Raw genomic sequence first — 22882 nt, 5'->3', positions numbered from 1 at the left:
TGCTAACGTTTTGTTTCAATTAAGTCAATGGAATAGAATATATGGGAACGAGGTGCAACATGCAGCCAACGCTCCTGCACCCATTTAATGATGGTTACCAAAGATGAATTAATCCATCAAGATCCAATTTGATGAGGGATTGTTATTGTAAAATTCACAATTTTCAAGAACATTTCACAAATGATTCATTGATCCCAGGTTTGAAGTTGGTGGTGTAGCTTTGTCCCAGCCATTCACTACACATGCACGTCCACAGTCTTTTCATTAACCTGTTGTGCGGTCACTTTTGACAGGAATGGGACACTCGGGCGGTGACGGGGACGGTCAAGTAGCAATTCAACAGCGCTTGCAGCGCCGGAGACCCGGGTTCGATCATGACAACGGATGAAACGCATACCTGTATACATGCAGCAGCACAGTTGTCGAGAATGTTTATCGCGAGTGACCCATGACATGGGCATGCACAGTCGGAATACCAAATTCGTTTATTGAAGAGCCACCACGATTTGAAGCATAAATGTTAAATTTAATTCTATCAGGAAAGGCTTAAATATGTTTTAATTTCAAACTACAATTAAATATGAAGGAATAAGAATTTGGGATCTCAGTGCAGAAGAATGCTATTCTTAGAACTTGAGAATTAGGATCTGGGTACTGGCTCTTCCATCTTGCTCCATCATTCATGAAAATACTGTACAATACATATAAAGTATAAACAACATAACAGTATTTTGGTGTATATATATATTTCCAATTCAGTAATTAATCATAACTTTATTAATCACTAAATTGAATTAAGTCAAAGACTAAACCTCTACAGAATTCCAGAACAGAAAATTTCAAAGAAACACAAATGCCCAAGGAAAAAAAATTCTAATCTCAGTCCAAAATAACCCTATTCTGAGACTATCACCCTTTCGCAAAGATCCTCCCTGTGTCAGCCTGTGAGAATTATTTAAGTTTCAATTAGGTTGCTTCTTATTCTTTTACAATCTCAAGAATACAGGCCAATCTGTTAAATCTTTCCTTGGACAGCAAATTCAGCAACCCAGGAATCAGCTTGGTTAATCTACTCTCCACTCTCTCTATGGCAAGCATATGTTTTTTTAATAGAATGGCACACAATGCATATTAGCTGTCATGGCTGGCATGCATGGGATACCAAGATCATATAATAAAGGTTGAAATATCACTTTCTTTCCTAACTGCTTGATGTATTGTACATTGGTTTTCCATGACTCCCACCCCTTACTTTTAGTCTGAAGTCCTGACCCGAAACGTCATCCATCCTTTTTCTCCAGAGGTGCTGCCTGACCCGCAGAGTTACTCCAGAACTTTGTGAATATCTTGGTATAAACCAGCATTTGCAATTCCTTGTTTCTACAAAATCCAGGTAAGTCTCCTTTGCACCTTCTCTGATGGTATCATTTCCTTGATCTGTTGTGGTGACCAGCAACATGAACATTACTCCAGTTGTGGTTTAACTAATATTTTATGCATTTATATCATTCCTCATCCTATGAAGCAACTATCTTATGTTTTCCTGAACATCTTTCTCCATAATCTGCAAACATTCAGAGATTTCTAAGTTTGCCATTCTTGATCCCTCTCTTGTCCTGAATATATCGTAACACAACATTATGTTTTTCTTTGCCGTGCCTGACCTCCCCAAATGCATTATCTTATACTTGGTTAAACTGACTGGCTTGTGGTTACTCAGTTTATCATTTTGCACCTTTGTACTCAATGATACAGCAGCAGCCTTTAGTCATTTGGCCAGTGACATAGCCGAAGACACTAGAAAATGGTAATCAGCCTATCTCAGCTTGGCAACTTAACAACTTCTAAACATTCTAGACAGTAAAAATTCTCCATTGATGTTTATCAGTTCCAACATTTAATATTTATCCCACTTAATTTCACTGTGTTTACCATCCATTTCTTCTGCAAAGACAAATATGAATTTTTTTTTAAACTTTATACATCTTCCATCTTCTTGCCTCGGCTGTCATTTAAGTTTTGAATCATTCCTACTTTTCACTTTGTTATCATCTGTCCCTTTATATATGGAATGAACTTTTTAAGAGTGTTGCCATGATGTTACCACCCAAGCTCACACACTTCCCACACCATTCCTGTCACTGCCCTTAGTTTCTGCAGCTGTGTATCCAAGATCTGCCTACTGAGATCATCCATTAAAGCAGGGGGGGGGGGGGTCTACAAACGGTGACGAAGCCTCAGGCTGCATAACCTGAGAAACCAACCTTCAAACACAACTGACAATAAGATATGCTGAAAAACTGTTTAAATCAGTTTACTTAATAGGGTAAAAGGAATACATTAACTTCAATGATCCATAAGTACTTGGAATCAATGAAAAGGTAGAAATTAAGATTTTTTCCCCCAGAAATCTTCCCAATCTATGTCAACAACTTCATTCAAATGAAACAAATGATACAACATATGTCAGCTATCTCTGGCAGAACGCTGAGGGGCCAAAGGTAAAATACCCACTATCTTTTCATGCACCAAATCTGTTTTCCGAACTTCCCTCTTTAATTCATCGATGTATTTTTATACTACTGGAGGATTTCTGCAGCATTCGGCACACAGTGCATGTCATGAGTCTCCGTTTACGCTTTATTCTGTCCCGTATTTCCTTGAAACCTGCGGAGTTTGAGGTTCCCTCCTTTCTTTCAATGGCAGTAATGCTGTTTTATTAAACACATTCACATAGTTTGAGGTAATTTGACCTGCAAAGGTTTACGCTCATCTATGGAAGACCGATGTTTGGGATGGGGGGGGGGGGAAGGACAGAGGGGCATATCTCTGTTTTTTTTTCTCTCCTTTTTCTTTTTTCTTCTCGCACCTCTTTGGTAGTTCAGGGGTCTTTTCTTCTCTCTCTTTTGCATCTTTCTTCTTTTTCTTCATTCTTTCCTTTTTTCTTTTTTTCGATTTATGTATCAATTTATAAAATGTTAAACATGAAGCTGTACGAAAATTGTATAACTCTCATGCCGATTGCTTTGTTCTTGTACAATTGCTTCTAATAAAATAAACATATATATTTTTTTTAAATCTATGGAAGACATGACATTGGGAGGGACATACGAGGCATTCACGGTATGTCATTGAGAGAAACATAACCTGTGTATTTTCGTCTTGGTTCACAATGAGCAACATGGGATATTACCCCTGAGCACAAATACATTCCTGTAGTAGATTAAAAGCCAAGCTTCCCCATTTTAGAAATGTCAACAATGCATTGTTTTAAATCAGAAAAAAATTTTTGGCTGTCCTTGTAGTTAAGTAAGTGAAGGGGAGAACATACTATACTTCCCAGACCACGCATTCTTTGTGAAACACAACTGCATTAACTATCAAAGTGGTTCTTTCAGCAGCTAAAAAAAAGACAAAATATTGCTCCCATCGTTCTACACTGTAGGGATGATATGGGGAGTTATCGAATTAGGTGGATATAGCAGACATCATTTCAAACGAGAATCAGTCTTCAGGAAAACCTGTTCTAATGTAAACAGCAAAGCAGTAATCAGATTTGAAATTGAAAGAACAGCAATATAAAGGGTACTGTCCACAGAGCACTGACCCACAGCAAGAGTCTGGCTGATCAGGAGATATGGACTGTAAAGGGACATGATTGCAAGATGTTCTGAATGCATCAGCCAAACATGGGGCTATGTTAATTGGCCTCCGTCAAACCAGGCATCAAACAACCAGTTTATGCTATTTTGCACCATTGCGACTGAGATCAAGGTAGCTTCCAGACCAGATTTATTTTGTCACTTAGCACATCAAACATGGTCATAGGCATATTTGCTCTGCCCATCAATAATTGGGATATTTGTGTATCTGAAATGTCAGCCCTCACAGTCAACACTAATTTCAGGTATCTGGGTTCCTTGTCCTCAGAAGCTTTTTGACCATCTATGTGAATTATATTGTCCCAGCATGGGTGTTTGAACATCCAGTGGTGTTTTGCCCGTAACAGTTTGCTCCAATTATAAGTATGTAACTCAATGGAACAATTTGTCAGCTTCATACGGTTGAAGTAAATTATGTTATTGTGGCTACTGAAATTGTATTGAATCCCTGCTTTGTTCTTTATGAATATAAAAACTATCTTTTGGGGAGATTTGACAGAGAGGGTCACCAAGAAACATTCTTTGCTTGTCGTGATGATTAAAGACCATTGTATCTACCAGCTTCAGTAGCTCCAGTTCAGTCACAACAACATCAAGAGGCATTACCAATTGTAATATCCACCCAAACATATTGGGAATATGCGTGCATCACGTATGATGGGAGAATGATAAATTCTTACACGATTTTGTAGCATTGTATCATAGCAGAATTTAAAATCCATACTACAGAGGCTATTTCTGCCTATTTGTTATTCTATCATGCTTCCGTTTAGAAATAAGAAGCCTTTGCAGCATGGAAAACTGACGGCATTGCCCATGCCACACATTATAAATTATTAGTTTCAAAGAACCAAGAAGCATTCATTGATTACACCTTTAAAATTGGAATCTGATTGCCTTACGCAATCTGAATGTAAAGCTGATGTGCTTTCCCGCAACAATAATACAGGCAAATGCTGAACACTGCCTTTCTTTCAATGAATATTCACTACTTCACAAATGAGTGAACCTTTGGGTTCAGAATTTTACCTTCTTTAGTTCCTTATACATCTAACTATCGGGTGTTGTGAGTTCCTTAATTTCTTGCATCCTTTGAAGCTGCTAAATTCAGCCAACTTTTCCAGATGCAACGACCATTTTATTAAAGATTAGTTCTTTCTTATTATTATAAATTATTTGTTAGCTCGTTTAACAGGCGTCCACAACCTATACATTCACAGAATTTTAATTTTGTTTAGTTTAGAGATACAGCACGAAGGGAAACAGGCCCTTCGGCCCACCAAGACAGCGCTGACCAGCAATCCCTGCACATTGACACTATTCTACGCACACTAGGGACAATTTACACTTCTACCAGGCCAATTTACCTACAAACCTGTATGTCTTTGGAGCGTGGGAGGAAACCGAAGATCTCGGAGAAAACCCACGTGATCACGGGGAGAACGGACAGACAGCTCCTGTGGTCAAGATCGAAATCGGGTCTTCGGCACTACAAGGCAGCGACTATACCGCTACGCTACCTACGGCCATTCCTCACTGAAATTTGGCAATTTCGGGACTGCACTAAATAATTTCATAAAGGAAAGCACATCGCCTAAATTATCAATGCAAACAATCAGCACACATTGAGCATTCATCTCAGCACCGCAGAGGATTATCAGTTTGACTGTGATGTTTATCGTAAACCATGGGAAATTTAAGAAGCTCAGAGAAGCTGCTTCTTCAGGAATCTACCTATTTAAAAAAAATGTTTCAAAGCAATACACAGGTACAGCACTCATACACCAGGCGACACAGTGGCACAGAGGAAGAGTTGTGGCCTTGCAACTCCAGAAACCCGGGTTCAATCCTGACCATGGGTGCTGTTTGTATTGTGTTTGCACATTCTATCAGGTAGAATGTGGCTTTTCTTAGGGTACTCTGGCTTCCTCCCACATTCCAAAGACGTGCAGGTTTGTAGATTAATTGGCTACTGTAAATTGTCCCTAGTCTGTAGGATAGAACTTGTGTTTATGTGATCATTGGTTGCGCGGTTTAGGCTTGTTTCCACGTTGCATTTCTCAACCAAACTACACTAAACTGCACTATAATCGTCTAGCAGGGTAAAAAAACGGATACTTCCATATTCTTGGTTCACCACGTCTGAAGAAGGGTTATGGCCGGAAACGTTGCCTATTTCCTTCAGCATTTTTCTCCAGCATTTTTGTGTACCTTCACCACAAAATGAATTCCCAACCTTGATTAGGTTATCACAAAAAATTAGAGAACATGCAAATATGAAGGAATAAACCAGACATAATTTGACCAAACCTGTGCATCACATTATATTCAAGTCCCAGTAAAATACTTTCTTTAATGATGTTCAATGGTTTAGTATTCATCTAATAAAAACATTTACAATGTCCAGCTGCAGGAAGAAGGGACAATTTAAAAAAAGGCAGCTTGAAAACCCATCAACAAGCTTACAAAATACAACTGGATTTTTCATTTGTGTATGTCCAACACTTGTTATTCAATTTGTTCAATAGAAAAAAATAAAATTTTAATGCTCCTGATGAATTCATACCTGTACGGTATAAAGTCGAACACATTCACATACAAAATTCACTAATCATTAGAAACAATTCATCATGGAAATTTACAACACGTGGCTATTCTGCCCATCGTGCCTGAGCTGACTCTAAGAAAGGGTACAGATGCTTCATTACACATTTTGCCTGCAACTCACAAGTACCTGCCCGACTCATTTTTAAAGTTATTTATGAGATTGTCTTCAACTTCTTCAGTTAAAACCGTTTTCGGGCATCCTTAATTTCATCCCATTTCCCACATCTGAACCGTATACTTGGTTTCCATGCGCAAATGCACACGAGATTGACTTGCATTTTCTACAGCAAATTGTATTCTCAGCTCTGTGGACAGAACACTTCCCCATTTCATCCGTCTCAGCAAGAAACTCAATTTTGAGCAAGTTCAATCCCATTTGTCTATTACTCTTAATCATGAAACTCCCGAGCTGTACAGTAAATTACTTCTGAGCACAACACGAGCCATGTGAGCTCATGGTAATGAAGTGGCAAAAGATATAGTTGGAGCATTAATTATATTAAATCATGAAAGAGTGAAGATAAATTACAAAGATAGAAAGGGTCTCTTGAGAATTTTGGAATCTATATCCATCTGGTCACAAAAACCTTAAGTTTAACAAAAATATCTAATTAGATCCGCATGTAATTAGTAATGAAGTAAGCAAAAACAATTTGCTTCCCGATCCCTGCAAACAGAGCAATTGGGTTGACTGAAGCAATGAAAAGTAGAAGAACCATGTCAGATGGGAAAGATGAGAAGGGTAAATGAGGAACTCGAAATCAACATAATTGTTATGGCAACAATAGCAATAGATCTTAGATCAAACTAACTAATTAAATGCTGTTCCTGAGTTACAAGCACCTGACTGGTGGATTCGAGCGAACTCCCATAATGTTACAAAATACACAAGTCTGACATAAGTATACATGTACGTTCCTACAAACAGCAGAACACGTTTCCTCTCTCTATCCACTTTCAGTAACTGTTCTTTCTTATCGGTCTTGTGTGCTTTTGCTGCCATTCATTACAATACTGGGGAGGTACGGTCATCGTTTTGAGTGATGTTTGTGTATTTTTTGACTTACAGACAAAATCAACTTATGTATGTCTGCAAAAATGGAATGTGTTCATTGCCCAGGGACAGCCTGTACACATCAGAAGGAATGCTAAACTCGTATCAGCCAGCACTTCATTTACTAAGGCACAAGGGAAATATGGAAGGCAAGAAGGTAGTGATGTGTCGATTATTAAAGACACAGGTAAACAGTAGAGATACCAAATCTCTTCCTTTGAAAGAGGCAGCCAAAGAAGCAAATTTTCAGTGTTTGAGATATTCAAAGAATGGAAGAAAAGAAAAATAATGCTATTATGCTAAGATATCTCGGGATTGAAAAACAAGGAGGATTGGTGGACCAAAGATACAGTGCCCCCCATAATGTTTGGGACAAAGACCCATCATTTATTTATTTGCCTCTGTACTCCACAATTTGAGATTTGCAATAGAAAAAAACATGTAGTTAATGTGCACATTGTCAGATTTTAATAAAGGCCATTTAATAAATTCCTAGAACAAATATTTGTTACTGCGAGAAAAAAAACGGACTTTTTTTTTCACTCTGGGGGAATGATGAGCAGCTAAATTTCTACCTAACTTCAGCAATCTGAATTAATTTTCACACGTAACTGGAAAAGGGCTAACCGCTCCATGACCAGAGCTAAACTCATGCAAGAACATTATTTGCGGGTGATACTCAGCTCTGTACAGTTGGTTCCTGTGTATAGTGGGAACCCTGTACAGCTAACGGCCAATACCCTTTAAATTAATTTAGCCTCACAGTTCAAAGGCAGACACGTTAAAGTAATAAAAAAATTCACAAGGTGCCATTCGTACATTCAAACATTCTGATGACTGAAGTATTATCACTGCTGTTATGGAAAAAAAACACAATAACCAATTTGCACATGGCAGATGCATTACAACCATGAAATAAACCAACAGATTTAATGCTGTTGACTGAAAATGTAAGCCATTTTGCCAACTCCTGTGATGGGAACTTCAACCATCCAGGGATATACTAGTCCCTTGATAAACCACCAGGGGCGCCGCACGATTCGTAGCCCAGCCACCAGTCTGGCTGTTTTTTCGTCTTTTTTTAAAATGTTTTAGTGTGTGTTAAAAGTTTGTGTAAATGTTCTCCGGTTTGTTTAAGTGGGGGTCGGGGGAAACATAGAGTGGATGTGGAAAGGATGTTTCCACTGGTGGGAGAGTCTAGGACTCAGTCATAGCCTCAGAATTAAAGGGCACTCATTTAGAAAGGAGGTGAGGAGGAACTTTAGTCAGCGTGTAGTTAATCTGTGGAACATATTGCCACAGACGGCTGTGGACGCCAAGTCAGTGAATATTTTTAAGGCAGAGATAGACAAATGTTTGATTAGAACGGGTGTTATGAGGAGAATGCAGAAAAATGGGATTAGGAGGCAGAGATCAGCCATGATTGTATGGAGGAGTAGACTCAATCAGCCAAAGGGCCTAATTCTACTCCTATAACTTGTGAACTTGTGTAATCCACTCATTCACAAAACAACCATCTTCTGTCAGTCAGCAATCTGGATGGGTCAATTCAAATTAGCTCTTTGATTCAAAACTTAGGATTCTAAATTTGAAAATAATGATGCTTAATGAAAAAATATTTCTTTTCAGAATGAAAAGTGATCCAAATACTGAAAATGCCAATATTTTGCTGCTCTTGTAAGCATAAAAATAGAACAGTTAAACATAATTTATATGAATTAAGGCTAAAGATTAGCAATATTTTTTCTCACTCCTTGGATATGGGCATCAACTCCTGAGAAATGTCTTAATTCATTGCACTGTTTAAAAATAAACTCATGGGCATTTTTACACATATTCCCATTTCCAAACAAATGCTGTCAGAAATGATCTACTACACCATGGAATATTATGGTTAAATATATTATAATACTAAAGTAGAGTTTTAAATATATATTCATCTAGGCTGTTGTAACTGCAAAAGATCCAGTACTAATTTTCGTTCTGTAAGGGACAAAATACAAAATATATATTCATCTTCTCTACATCCACACGTTCCCTTCTACATTATGGGTTTCAGTGTACTTTATTTCATCTTTACATCAAAAAGATCTAATTTATAACAAAAAAATTAATTCCCTTGGAATACAGAGATAAATGGAAGTGCGCGTGCCTTGCACACAAGAAAAGTAAGGCTGCTCCTTTGGGAAATTGTCTACTTTCAGAGTGCTAGGTATTCAAAGCTTGCTCAAAAGTGTTCATTTAGAATACAGATATCAAAAGATGATGCAAGTATTGAACAGATAATCATGAAACTTACCAGATGTTCTAATGCTAATTTGATGTTTCCAGGATTCCTGCAAAAGAACAAAAATATTTTATAAATATCAGCAGCTCAAGATAGCCAAAGCTCATGCCAATATCCAAGTTAGCATGAGTTAACCTTAAATTAAACCCATTGAACAAGGCAGTCAACAAAATACTAATAATAGGGATTAATGACATTGTTATGAGAAAATCATATCCATATTTTGCTATAAGACTTGAAATTGGAAGTTTTAAAAGTATTCCCATCAAATGATAAGGCAATTTGGGATTTAAAAGCAAATATCATGCATTAAGTGTTATACCATTTGATAACTTACATAAAACATATATTCTAAAGGATTTGAAACCATGATTTAGATATCAAAATGCATACATAGGTCAAACAGTGCAAGCAGGCCCTCTGGCCCACAATATCTGTGCCAAACATGATGCCAAGACCATTGTCTTATCTGTCAACTATTCCCTGCCAATCCATGTGCCTATCAAAAAGTCTCTTGAATGCCACTGCAGCCACATGTTCCAGAGACTCTCCACCCTCGATTTAAAAATGAAACTTGCCCTGCACATCTCCTTTAAACTTTGCCCTTCTCCACAAAGCTATATAGAGAGCCTATTTCTCTTCATTGAGCTTTCAAAAATCAGAGGGTGCAAATTTGAAGCAATTAGTGGATGACTAGGAAAAAATTTGCTTTGGGGAAAAGCTATTTCAACAAGGTGCATGAATCTGGAAGCCATGGCTTTAAAGGATGCTAGAGCAGAAACCCTCATCACATTTTAAAAGTACTTGCAAGCTGACCTAAAGAATCACACACTGAAGGGTTGTGAACTAAATTACAAAGGAGGGATTAGACTGGGTAGCCCTTTTTTGATTGGCATAAAAGTGCCTTCACAATATCTGATCACAAGTAGAAGGAAAACCAATCAAATTCAAGCATGTATCCAAAATTTAATAATTTGCTGAATTTTGGAAAACAAACTGATTTCATGAACTCCAAAATAACTATATTAAAGTTAAGGATATATTAAAGTTAAAAAATAACTATATTAAAGTTAAGAAAGTTAAGTTAAAGGTCAGTATCAATGGTCATTGTACATTATTTAATGTAATTTATTCCCCATTTCAGTATGGATATAACTGCACCTGTTGAATAGTTTTGTTCCAAACAGCAAGATTCCTTTTTACTCTCTTTATAGCTTTTCTTAATTTTTAAAACATCGTTTCTCTTCTTATTCAGTCTAAATTCTATGTATTTATTCTATGTGCCCCCAATCCTCAATTATAAAAAATAATTATTGCTACCTTTTACAACCATCATTTGGAATGGAAATCCACGAGCTTCTCAGCTTGTTTGTTATCTGATGAGCACTGGCTCAGCTGTCGCAATTTCTCAGGTTTGTGGGTTCTCGTCCCAAACATCTCAGTATGTAACATGACGATATTTGAATGCAAGATTGAGATGAATGATTAGGGGACCCCTTATGCCAACTTGGGGTACTGAAGATCCCACAACAATATTTAAAGGCCAGATGAGTTACTGTGCCCTGGTAACCACTCAATGTCAATGCCCAATGTTAACAATCTGTCATTTGCTTCACTCCCATGCAAGCAACTTGGTTGTATGCAACTTGTCTCCTGTATTCCTACACTGTAACAACTATGTATTGGAAGCACTTCACTGGTTCTAAGTTGATTTGGGGACATCCAGATGTTGTAAAATGTGCAACGTAAGTGTGAGATATTTTTGCTTCACCGTTAAAGGCTTTTCCAATCAGTTACAATTCATTGGCCAGCATTGGCAAGTTCTCCTCCACACAACTAACACCAGCCATTCAGACTATATGTATAGAAATATGTTTATTACACCAAAATCAAGGATAGATTTTGCCTCAATAAAATGGTTAAGAGAAGAAAATCTTAAGATGAATTAAGACCAAATCGGCCAAATATTGACTTTCAAAAGTTATACTCCAGTACTGGATATTTTAGGAATTTTAAAAAGACATAAAAGTACTGGGATAAGTCAGTGAGTCAGGCAACATCTCCGGAGAACATGGATTAATGACATTTCAGGTCAGAACCCTTCTTCAGACCCGATCCAAAAGATCACCTATTCGTGTTCTCTGGAGGTGCTGCCTGACCCGCTGAAATACTCCAGTACTTTTTGTTCATTTTTGTAAGGCAGCATCCTAGTTGGAAGCAGTTCCTTGCTTTCACTCTTTTGGGAATTACTATAGCTATGTCAAATATTACCCTGGTGTGTAAGAAAGCAGTGGAACCTGGAAAAGAGTTAATGGGAATATGGAGAGAATACAATTATAAAATTAATTAACATAGGATTAATGCAAACCAAAAAAGGGTGATTGATGATCATTGTGATTGTCCAAATCTGCATGTTGACAGGGATCAGAGGAGAAAACTGAGATGGATAATCTCTTTGGCTGAGCTGCCAAGTTTAGTCAGAGCATTTCAGTATTCTAGTACCTGAAAATCAGTATTTTGCTGAGGAAATCAGTATTTTACGCGGTGCCATTTTGCTGGGGAAAAAATGTTGCTTTTTTTATGTGGGGTCATACCCATGTAAGAGTACTAGAATGCATAACTTTGCTACCAATTGACATGTCTTCTACGCACCTTACTTGACAGTGCATTCATTGCCATCTCTTTGTATACTGCTGCTTCCTGCTTTTAGCACCAGATGATGATGTGGTAGCCATTTTACATTTTTAATCCCTATTCTTTCTAATCTTGTCGCGTCTCATCCCTCGACTCTCACAGCTTCGCATCCACCACGCCACGTAGTACGTAACGCACGCGAGGGCCCGTGAAACCCTGACCTAAGATCCAAGCAGTAGTACATCATGGGTAATTTTTCGTGCCATCTTAATGTGCTTGCGATTACCGTCATGGCATCCACATCGACATTTACAGCTCACTGACTGAATGATACAGACGTCCTGACTGAAAATCACACCCCTCCACATAAAAACAAAGTGTCAATGCCTCTTCAAGGTCTACTAATCCCAGTGCTTCCACACCTCAACAAATTTTTCCTGAAATAGAATCCCAAATTTCCTGGAATTTGAAGGTATTTCCTGAAATTTTCAAAATGCTTCCTGCGTGCTATTTGTTTTTGTTTTTTTGCGGGCACACGTTAACAACACAAAGAAGAACAAGGCAAAACAGATCTATGTAACTACACCTTAGCTGCCTGCTTCTGTTACTCACTTGTAGGGTGTTATGCAAAGCACTTTCGTTGCCTCCAACATCTTTCATTATCTTTGTTTTTTCAACCTGCTCTCATGTGTCTCAGTCTCTGCTCTCTCTCCCTCCCACTCTCCCTCCCTCCCCCTTTCGCACCCTCCCTCTTTGTCTCTCCCTCCCTCGCTCCCTCTCTCTCTCTCTCTCTCTCTCTCTAATTGACTTGGCCACTCAAGAATTGACCATTTCTTAGGTTTGAAAAAATTATTTGTTGCTTTAGCAATATGTTTGGGATCATTGCCTTGTTGTAGAATGAACCACCGGCCAATGAGTTTTGAGGCATTTGTTTGAACATGAGTAGATATGAGTAGAGAACATGATGTGTCTATACACTTCAGAATTCATTATGCTACCACCATCAGCAGTTGTATCATCAATGAAGTGAGCCAGTACCTTCAGCAGCCATGGACATAACACCCACCACCACCATGTTTCACAGATGAGGTGGTATGCTTTGGATCTTGGGCAGTTCCTTCTCTCCACCACACTTTGCTCTTGCCATCACTCTGATATAAGTTAATCTTCGTCTCATTGGTCCACAAGACCTTTTTCCAGAACTGTGGTTGCTCTTTTAAGTACTTCTTGGCAAACTGTAACCTAGCCATCCTGTTTTTGTGGCTAACCAGTGGTTTGCATCTTGCAGTGTAGCCTCTGTATTTCTGTTCATGAAGTCTTTTGCTGACAGTGGTCATTGACAAATCCACATCTGACTCCTGAAGAGTGTTTCTGATCTGTCGGACAGGTGTTTGGGGATGTTTCTTTATTATAGAGAGAATTATTGTCATCAGCTGTGGAGGTCTTCCTTGGCCTGCCAGTCCCTTTGCAATTAGTAAGCTCACCAGTGCTCTCTTTCTTCTTAATGATGTTCCAAACAGTTGATTTTGATAAGCCTAAGGTTTGGCTGATGTCTCTAACAGTTTTATTCTTGTTTCTCAGTCTCCTAATGGCTTCTTTGACTTTCATTGGCACAACTTTGGTCCTCATGCTGATAAACAGCAATTAAAGTTTCCAAAGGTGATAGAAAGACTGGAGGGAAGACTAGGTGCTGAGAGCTCTCTTATATCTGCATTAAGGAGGCAATTAAACACTCCGGAGCAAGTACAAACACCGATGAAGCGATGTGTCCCAAACATTATGGTGCCCTGAAACACTGTGTTTGGGACGACAGATGGCACAATGGGCTAAGTGTTCGGCTGGCAACCGGAAGGTAGCCGGTTCGAATCCCGCTTGGAGTGCACACTGTCGTTGTGTCCTTGGGCAATACACTTCACCCACCTTTGCCTGTGTGTGAATGTGTGTGTGAATGTGTGTGAGTGATTGGTGGTGGTCGGAGGGGCCGTAGGCGCAGATTGGCAGCCACGCTTCCGTCAGTCTGCCCCAGGGCAGCTGTGGCTACAGAAGTAGCTTACCACCACCGAGTGTGACTGAGGAGTGAATGAATAATGCGATGTAAAGCGCCTTGAGTATTAGAAAGGCGCTATATAAATCCCATCCATTATTATTATTATTACTGTAATTTCTACATGGTGAAACTAAAATGTATAAAAATGGCCTTTAATAAAATCTGACAATGTGCACTTTAACCACATGTGATTTTTACTATTACGAATCTCAAATTGTGGAGTACAGAGGCAAATAAATAAATGATGGGTCCAGCTCAGTCGATGTTGGTGCTTTCAATCCAGTTTTGATTTTCACGGGTTCTGGAGTTAATGCTGGGAACGCCAAGAACCAGTGGGACAACACATGTCCAGGAATTGTGAAAGAAGAGTTTGGCACATGGTATATTAACAGAGTTCTACTCCATAGTCTGGCATTGACCTCAATAGTTGTGTCCCCCTACTGCTGCTGAAATGGGCCTGCTCCATAGATAGTGGGCATGTGTTTTACTCCCCACTATCTCCCAAGACCCCTAGTGGAGTGTCTAAAGAGCTGGGTGTTCACTTTCACTGTCATTAAACCAAAGCTTCCGACGAGATACCAAGCTGAAGATACCCAGCTGGAAATGTTTTGCATCGTCTGATTCAACCACAATGCACCTTTCTATCGTGTGTTTCTGTCCAGTTTTAAGCAGTGCAAGCCAGCCTGATCTTGTGCAAACCACTAACAAAGTTGGGTTCCAGTGTGAAGTGCTCAACAACGACTACTACCAAGATGATGAAATGATGGGAGTAAGAAAGTACCATAAATTTCATGAGCCTTCAGAATCAGATTGAATTGGTGCAGATTAATCATGCATTAATCCGTGTAGATTCTCCAGCTGTACCCTTTACAAAACACCTCCACCCCATCTTCCATGCCCATCTTTTAAATATACAAAACAGAATCAAAGAAAATGAATAATGGAATATTTGTTGAATGAGCTAGATCTTTTATAACTGTTCATCCCTACATCATCATATATTGAACTTACTGCACAGATGTTAAGTGTTTCTTAAATTCAGCTGTTTTTCCTGCATGTACAAATTAGTTGTCTCAGTCATTCCCACCCTCAACGTGACATAGCCTAACACCGAACAGTTTACATGTGTTAATTACTGGTAAAGTGCCACATATATATTACTGTGGAAAAAAACCTTAAAAAAGACTAACGTAAAACACAATGACTGAAAATATTAAAACTCAAAGGAGTTCTCTGTTTAACACTATTAACACACGTCCTTCATGCATTTTTACGGTGCAAATCAAAAATAACTTGCAATAAACAACAAGTAATTCTGCAACACATGACTCCAAAAAGAAATTAGCACTGCTTATTTTAGATTTATTACTGCAGAGACAATACAGTGCAAACGGCCTAATGAACAGCAATTATCAGGAAACCGTTTACATCGCATTTAAAGACTGTTCACAAGCCTCCAGTTAATGGCATATGAAGACAATCCTATCAGTGGTCTGTCTCCAGTACTGTCCCTGTCATGATTCCATCAATATTTGTACAGCTTCTGCCCCTGTGCTGAAAGCAGACCTAATTCAATTATGGGTCTCAAAACTGATAAAATGGTCCTAAAGTGGAAAATGGGAAGAGATTATTGGCAAATGAATAAAGATTTATATCGAACAAGTGCACAGGAGTACAACAGTCCTTTTTTTTATCATCTTCTGCCTTTGGTCTGCTGGGAACCTTGAGTTTCTCTCTCTCTCATACAGCACATCGATTTCTGAATTAGACTGCAATATTAAATAATTAATATACTTGCCATGATTGATGTTTTGCATTAGTTGAATATTAGGTTATCAATCAAAATCCACTTGGTTTAATGTAATAATATTGAAAAAGTGTCAGGGACTGTTCATCCAATTTGTAGTTGAAGCAGCCCAGATAGTCATATTGGTGTAACACAAACCTCTGAAGCAGGAAATGTACTGGTTTAACATTCATAAGTCAGAGATTAGGAAACTTATGGAAACACAGCTCTGGCCACCCTAAATAAAGCTCACGGCACTTGCCAAATTCAATCATGAAAGGTCTGTGCAGAAATAAACCATTATCCACAATTGCCTTTCATCGGGTCCACATTTAAAAAATCTGGTCATCTAAAAACACAAACAGATATTATTTAACAGTGAATCAGAATCCTATCGAGATTATGTTCTGCATGCTCATCTACTTCGGGCATCACGCTCTTGCTGCAGAAGGGTGCAGAACTTTTATTTACCGACAGAAAACAAATGTTCACATTTTAATGAATGTGACTGCCAGTGGACGTCTAAACTGATGGTGAGTTAAGCCATCTGCTTCCTGAGTTTTATTTTACAGTCTGGAAAGATGAAAGAACATTAGCCTGGTCAACCTCTTAACAATAAACAATAAAATAAAGAGTAAAAAGAGAGAGGAAAACCACGATTCCTTTACCAAACATGAACTTTTATTTATACCGTACTTAATTAAACGAAAGAGGAAGAACAAGTGTTAAAAAGGTCTGCATTTAATGCATTGCTTTTGCTGCAGTCAATATTGGCAAATTGGAAATGTCTAGCATATCATTCATGTCAAGGGAACTGTGTGGCTCCAACCCAAGTCTCTTAGTCCCACGTCGACATCATTATCGACTAATTCTGAAGGCTACTGTTATGTTCATAGTTACTAAATTTCTCTGGAACAGCATCCTTTAATCTGTAGCTTGAATTCCAGGTAGCATGCAATTAATTAAAGCCAGAACACCAGTTGAATTTTCATTCATGGTCACATTTCAAATAATTGCATTTGATTTTTTTTTTCACTATTCTGTCTTTTCCTGCCACAGCTGAGGCAAACGCCCATCGTCAGGAACCACAAATTTAAAATGCAAAGCCAGTCATTTGCTTCCCACCTAACAGGGTGGCCCATTAGCACACTGCTCATCAGAGATGCATTATGGTATGATAGCTTCAATCCCGGACATCTAATTTAAAAAAAAATCTTTGTAAAAATGTGATGTTGGTGCATGGAAGCTTCTGCTAGTGATGACAGAAAATCACAGGCAACTTAAAGCTTCATCAACCAACGAACGGAACATTTAATGTACTGTAATGTGTCACACAAAAAAATAAAATGAACTCTGTTGAAAAAAATGTGTTCTTTTGAGAAATGTCTGCAATCAAAATCAACAATTAAAGGAAAACAGTTTATGGTTTCATTGTATTTCATCCCCATTTGATGTTACGCTGTACACAAACCACCAGCAAGGGAAGCAGGCGCACATTTTAATTCTGCTTCTTTTCCCCAAACAAAATTTCTTTAGTAGAGAAAGACAACAGCATGAAACCTAAGCATCATTTTAGTGTGAGTAAATACCCCCCCATCAATACAATCACAATACAAGGTACACGACCATTTAGCTCTGTATCATCAATATTCTCAAGGGGAAGGGTACTTAAAAATTCCCTCAATATCCCAATATCAGAGGAAGGGAAAGGTAATGATCCAAAATTTCTGTTACTGGTAATTAACTTACAATCTGTTCTGTAAGTAATCTGTGGACCTGATCAGACTTAAGCTTCATCGACATGAGAAAATACCAATCACTATGTCTTTATTCAAACATACAGACTGTAATTTAGGGAATACTGGCAAACTGATACATAGAGTCACAGAGTCACATAGAAAACAGACCCTTCAGCCCACCTTGTCCATGCCATCCAAGTTGGCATTCTGGAAAAGTCCCATTTGCCTGCATTTGTCCCTTAGCTTGCTAAAACCTTCCTATGCACAGAACTGTCCAAAAGCCTTTTAAAAATCATAATCCTATCCACATCCATAGCTTCATCTTGCACCTCATTCCAGATACGGGCTATCCTCTGAGTGAAAACATTGTCCCTGAGATTCCTTTTAAAACTCTCTCCTCACCTTTAGCCCCTGCCCTCTTAAAGTTTTAGAATCCTCTACTTTGGGAAAAAAACTGAGCGCACTAATTTTATCCAGGCCCCTCATGACCTTGTACACTTCAATAAGGTCACCCCTCAGCCTCCTAGGTTCCAAATAATAAAGTTCCAGCCTGTTCAACCTCTCCCTAAAACTCAAATTTCCAAGCCTAGGCAGCATCCTGGAGAATCTCTTCTGCACCCTGGGGTGACTTAGTACGGGAGACAAGTGTTTGGAGAATGGACATGAAACATTTCAGGCTGGGACCTTACTTCAGACTAAAGTCAGGACCTGAGACATTGCCTGTCCATTCCCTCCCTCGGTGCTGCCCACCCCATTGAGTTCCTCCAGCACTTTGATATAATTCAGCATCCACTTTTCATTTCTACAAATTCTATGCATTTTCTTTATTCACATGGCACATGTATCTTACATGATGCCAATCCCAGACAAAAGTCTAACAACCTCAATGGCTAAAGTCCAATCACTGTTCATCTATTACATGTTTGGGATGACAACAACTAGCTTCCACGAATTCAAATTTTGAAGACAACTGATATCTAAATTACCAACTTGATGCACATTTGCTCTTTGGATAATAAACCTGATTACATTAGGTATGCACTTCATAAGATAGTTATTCAGGTCCAATCCTAGTTTCTTTTCCTGTTAATTCCTGTTAATTCCTGCAACTCTCTTACAGAGCTCTTAAGCCCCTGTCCCACTTATGTTAATTACGTGACTTCATGGTCGCGTTGAGCCACGGTGGTCCCGCGAAGGTCGCGAGCGATTTCATGCGCCCGCACAGCCGTCTGGAACGTGTGACGTCATTTGAAGATGGACACAGAATGCAGGAGTAACTCAGCGGGACCGGCAGCATCTCTGGAGAGAAGCAATGGGTGATGTTTCGGGTCGAGACTCTTCTTCAGTCTGAAAGAAGGGTCTTGACCCGAAAGGTCACCCATTGCTTCTCTCCAGAGATGCTGCCGGTCCCGCTGAGTTACTCCAGCATTTTGTGTCTATCTTCAATTTTCTTGGCCCCGCTCTGGGAGTAGAAGTGGGGGCGGATCTGGACCGCAACGACCGTGAGCCCCAGGCCGAGTTCGGCGATCGTTTGCCTGCTTCTGCTGCTGTTGAAGGTGAGACGTTGCGTCGCGCCAGGGTCTTGGGCCTGTCCCACTTTGGCTGTCAGTTATGCGACAGGCCGTTGGCGCGCAAAGATTTTGTTCGCTGCAAAAATTACGGAGCCCCACGCAATGTCACGTACAACTACACAACCACGCTTCTCAGTGGAACCGGCCCCGGGCGGCCACAAGATGCCCGTGCGCCTCAACGCGACCAAGAGGTCGCGTAATTTGCATGCCAAGGACACGCAAGTGGGACAGGCCCTTTACTGATCTATGAGTTGAACATTTCACTTTTAACATCTCGATTAAAACAGTATAATGCCTTTATCCTTTGAGGAATACGCCAGCTCATGGTTTACATTGCAGTCACAGAATTGACATAGCAATTAGTGAATTCATGATGGTTTGCATGCTGGATCTGTAGAAACAAATCCTACTCCGTGAAAGCTAAGCAGATGATTAAAAAAATAATAATATTGACAAAAGAGATAATGCAAAAGACCATCATTAAGTGAGCGAAAAATAAAGTTATTTTCTGGAAATCTATTTTTAAATCAACTATTGTGACTCTGTTCACAAATGTGGTTTAATTGCCAAATAATGCAAATAATTCTGAAGATTCCAATTTCAGTAACTTAGAGAATCAGGAAGCAGAGAGCTGTTAGATGAATTGCTCCTTGTCTACTGAAATAATAAATCAATCAAATGCAACATAATTTTAACCACATAATGCTGCTACAAGATTTCAAATTGACCAAGAAAGCAACTAATCATTTCCTTTAGCTTACATGGACACTGAAGTTTTTATAATCTAATTAATCTAAAATCAATTTATTATTTCAATTTTAATTAAAATGTATATGCCACATTTCCACATTAAAGCACAATTCGTCAATTTGTGCTTTAATTGGAATGTCGTTTTTACATTCACAAAGGAAATGTTTGTTATATTAGGAAATTCCAATTGGTTGACAAATTTAAATAAAACTCCATATTTCTTTGTAATTATTTATTTACCAGCAAGACTCTCGAAATATGTAACTGATCAGAACAAAAATAACGTAAAAACATATCATACACTAAATAATTCTTAACAATTACACACTGATAACGAGTCAATTGAAAGTGAAAAGCAGAATGACTGTATCAGAACAACCACAGAATAAAACGTAGATAAAAATGCTGGAGAAACTCAGCGGGTGAGGCAGCATCTATGGAGCGAAGGAATAGGTGACGTTTCAAGTCGAGACCCTTCTTCAGACTTATGTGCTTTTTACATGAACATAGCTTCCAATGCTTCTTTCGTGATTTACTTTGTCCCTGCTGCATTGCTTTTAACCCTCAATTTTGCACACTCATTCATTTCCTCTTTAACATCACCTCCTCCTGCTCCTATGATATCTGCCAACATTGCATCAATGGGGTCCAACCCTTTTGATTATCTGCCCAGCAGCAGAAGTACTGTACTGTATACCAGTTTGCATATTTTTTGATATACCAATCATATTTGGACTCAAACATCTCCACTAATTATACTGCAACCTTTGTTTGGAGTATTGATGAATTAAGAATGCATTTTCACTTAATCCTTTTGAAACAATTGCTAAGAAAATAAACCTGCCATAAATACAGTTCCTATAGGCCAGGGGATCTCAGGATGTTTCACTGTTCATCCCTGACAGAAATAATTCTGGACTATTCTTTACATCCCATTTTATAACACAATATGGTGATTATAAACCTGCACACCATCCTATGAACTTCTTGGAAGGTCATCAACCAAAATTCAGTGGAATCCTATTCTGATTATTTAATGAAATTTGTCCCTGAAGGAGGTCAAAATGGAAAGCATTCCAATAATGTTTTATTTTTATTTGGGGTTGCTTCTGAGCCAAATCGCATACATTTTTCCGATAAACTAAGTCACGTGCATGAAGGGCTTACATATGGTCCAAAAATTGACCGAGGGTTACTCTCGACAGAGACTCATGACTATGGTGCTCCATAATTGTGTTTCTCTGCCAAGATTTCTAGCAAGTGAATAAAGGGGAGGTCATTTAAGACTGAGGTGAGAAAAAAACCTTTTCGCCCAGAGAGTTGTGAATTTATGGAATTCCCTGCCACAGAGGGCAGTAGAGGCCAAGTCACTGGATGGATTTAAGAGAGAGTTAGATAGAGCTCTAGGGGCTAGTGGAGTCAAGGGATATGGGGAGAAGGCAGGCACGGGTTATTGATAGGGGACGATCAGCCATGATCACAATGAATGGCGGTGCTGGCTCGAAGGGCCGAATGGCCTCCTTCTGCACCTATTTTCTATGTTTCTAAGTGGTTCTATCTTTACCCTAAAAAACCTTCTCTCTAAAAGCATATCTGTCCATGTGTATATCCAAGGGAGAAAATCAATGGGCATCCTTGCCAAATTCTTCTCAAAACACTGCTAGTATTTAATATGAAGCTGATAAGACCCATGATAACAAACCAGACCATTCGTTTAAATAGTTGAGACACCAAGAATTGCAGATGCTGTTCACAAAAAAAGACAACAATTCTGGAGTAACTCAGCAAGTCAGGAAGCGTCTCTGGAATTGGTGATGTTTCGGGTCAGGACCCTTCTTCAGACTGAATAATTTTTTTGCTGAAATAGTTGGTTCAGACTGCGGTGAATTTCTCCAAAGTAGAATAATTTATTTCAAGCTGTTTTGCACAATATGAAGGCTTATCAGTGTAATAAAGCAATCACACAGCATTCGGTCATAGACTCTTCCAATGACGGCAGAGACCAAATTGGAAGCAAGAAAGTGCAGGATGACTATGGTGTCTGAGGAAGGGTCTTGACCCGAAACATCAACCATTCCTTCTCTCTAGAGACGCTGCCTGTCCCGCTGAGTTACTCCAACTTTTTGTGTCTATCTTCAGAGAATCCATAATTGTGCTTCTCTGCTAGGATATCAGCAATTGATGGCATTATTAGATTAGATTAGATTAGATTCGTTTATTGTCATTCAGGCCTTTCGGTCTGAACAAAATTTTGTTTCCCTGCAGTCATACATATAATTTAAAAAATGACAAAAGCACACAATCAACACAAATTTAACATCCACCACAGTGAGTTCACCAAACACCTCCTCACTGTGGTGGAAGGCAAAATCTTAAAGTCTCTGTCTTTTCCCTCTTTGTTCTCCCTCTGCGCCGAGGCGACGGTTCAAACTCCGCGGGTGGTCGCTGCCTCCGCCACAGCTCCGAGGCTGAGTCGGGTCTCCGCTGCCGCTGCCTCCGCCACAGCTTCGGGGCCGAGTCAGTTCTCCGCCGCCTCCGCCACAGCTTCGGGGCCGAGTCGGGTCTCCGCTACCGCTGCTGCTGCCGCTGCCGCCGCCACAGCTCCAGGACCGAGTCGGGTCTCCGCTGCCGCCGCCACAGCTCCAGGACCGAGTCGGGTCTCCGCTGCTGCTGCCGCCGCCACAGCTCCAGGGCCGAGTCGGGTCTCCGCTGCTGCTGCCGCCGCCACAGCTCCAGGGCCGAGTC

General features: G+C 39.4%; 1 protein-coding gene across 3 annotated transcripts in view; it reads right to left on the bottom strand.

Moving 5' to 3' along the window:
- The window catches only part of rsrc1 (arginine and serine rich coiled-coil 1), a 287203-nt gene that overhangs the window by 171579 nt on the left and 92742 nt on the right, over positions 1–22882 (bottom strand). For all 3 annotated transcript variants that reach the window (XM_033031151.1, XM_033031150.1, XM_033031149.1), the window contains one exon: positions 9623–9659. In XM_033031151.1, the coding sequence (XP_032887042.1) occupies positions 9623–9659 (37 nt within the window). The remainder of the gene's footprint in view (positions 1–9622; positions 9660–22882) is intronic.

The sequence above is a fragment of the Amblyraja radiata genome, chromosome 13, assembly GCF_010909765.2.
Source record: "Amblyraja radiata isolate CabotCenter1 chromosome 13, sAmbRad1.1.pri, whole genome shotgun sequence".
NCBI classification, from domain to species: domain Eukaryota; kingdom Metazoa; phylum Chordata; class Chondrichthyes; order Rajiformes; family Rajidae; genus Amblyraja; species Amblyraja radiata.
This window is presented reverse-complemented; position numbering and strand designations above follow the sequence as displayed.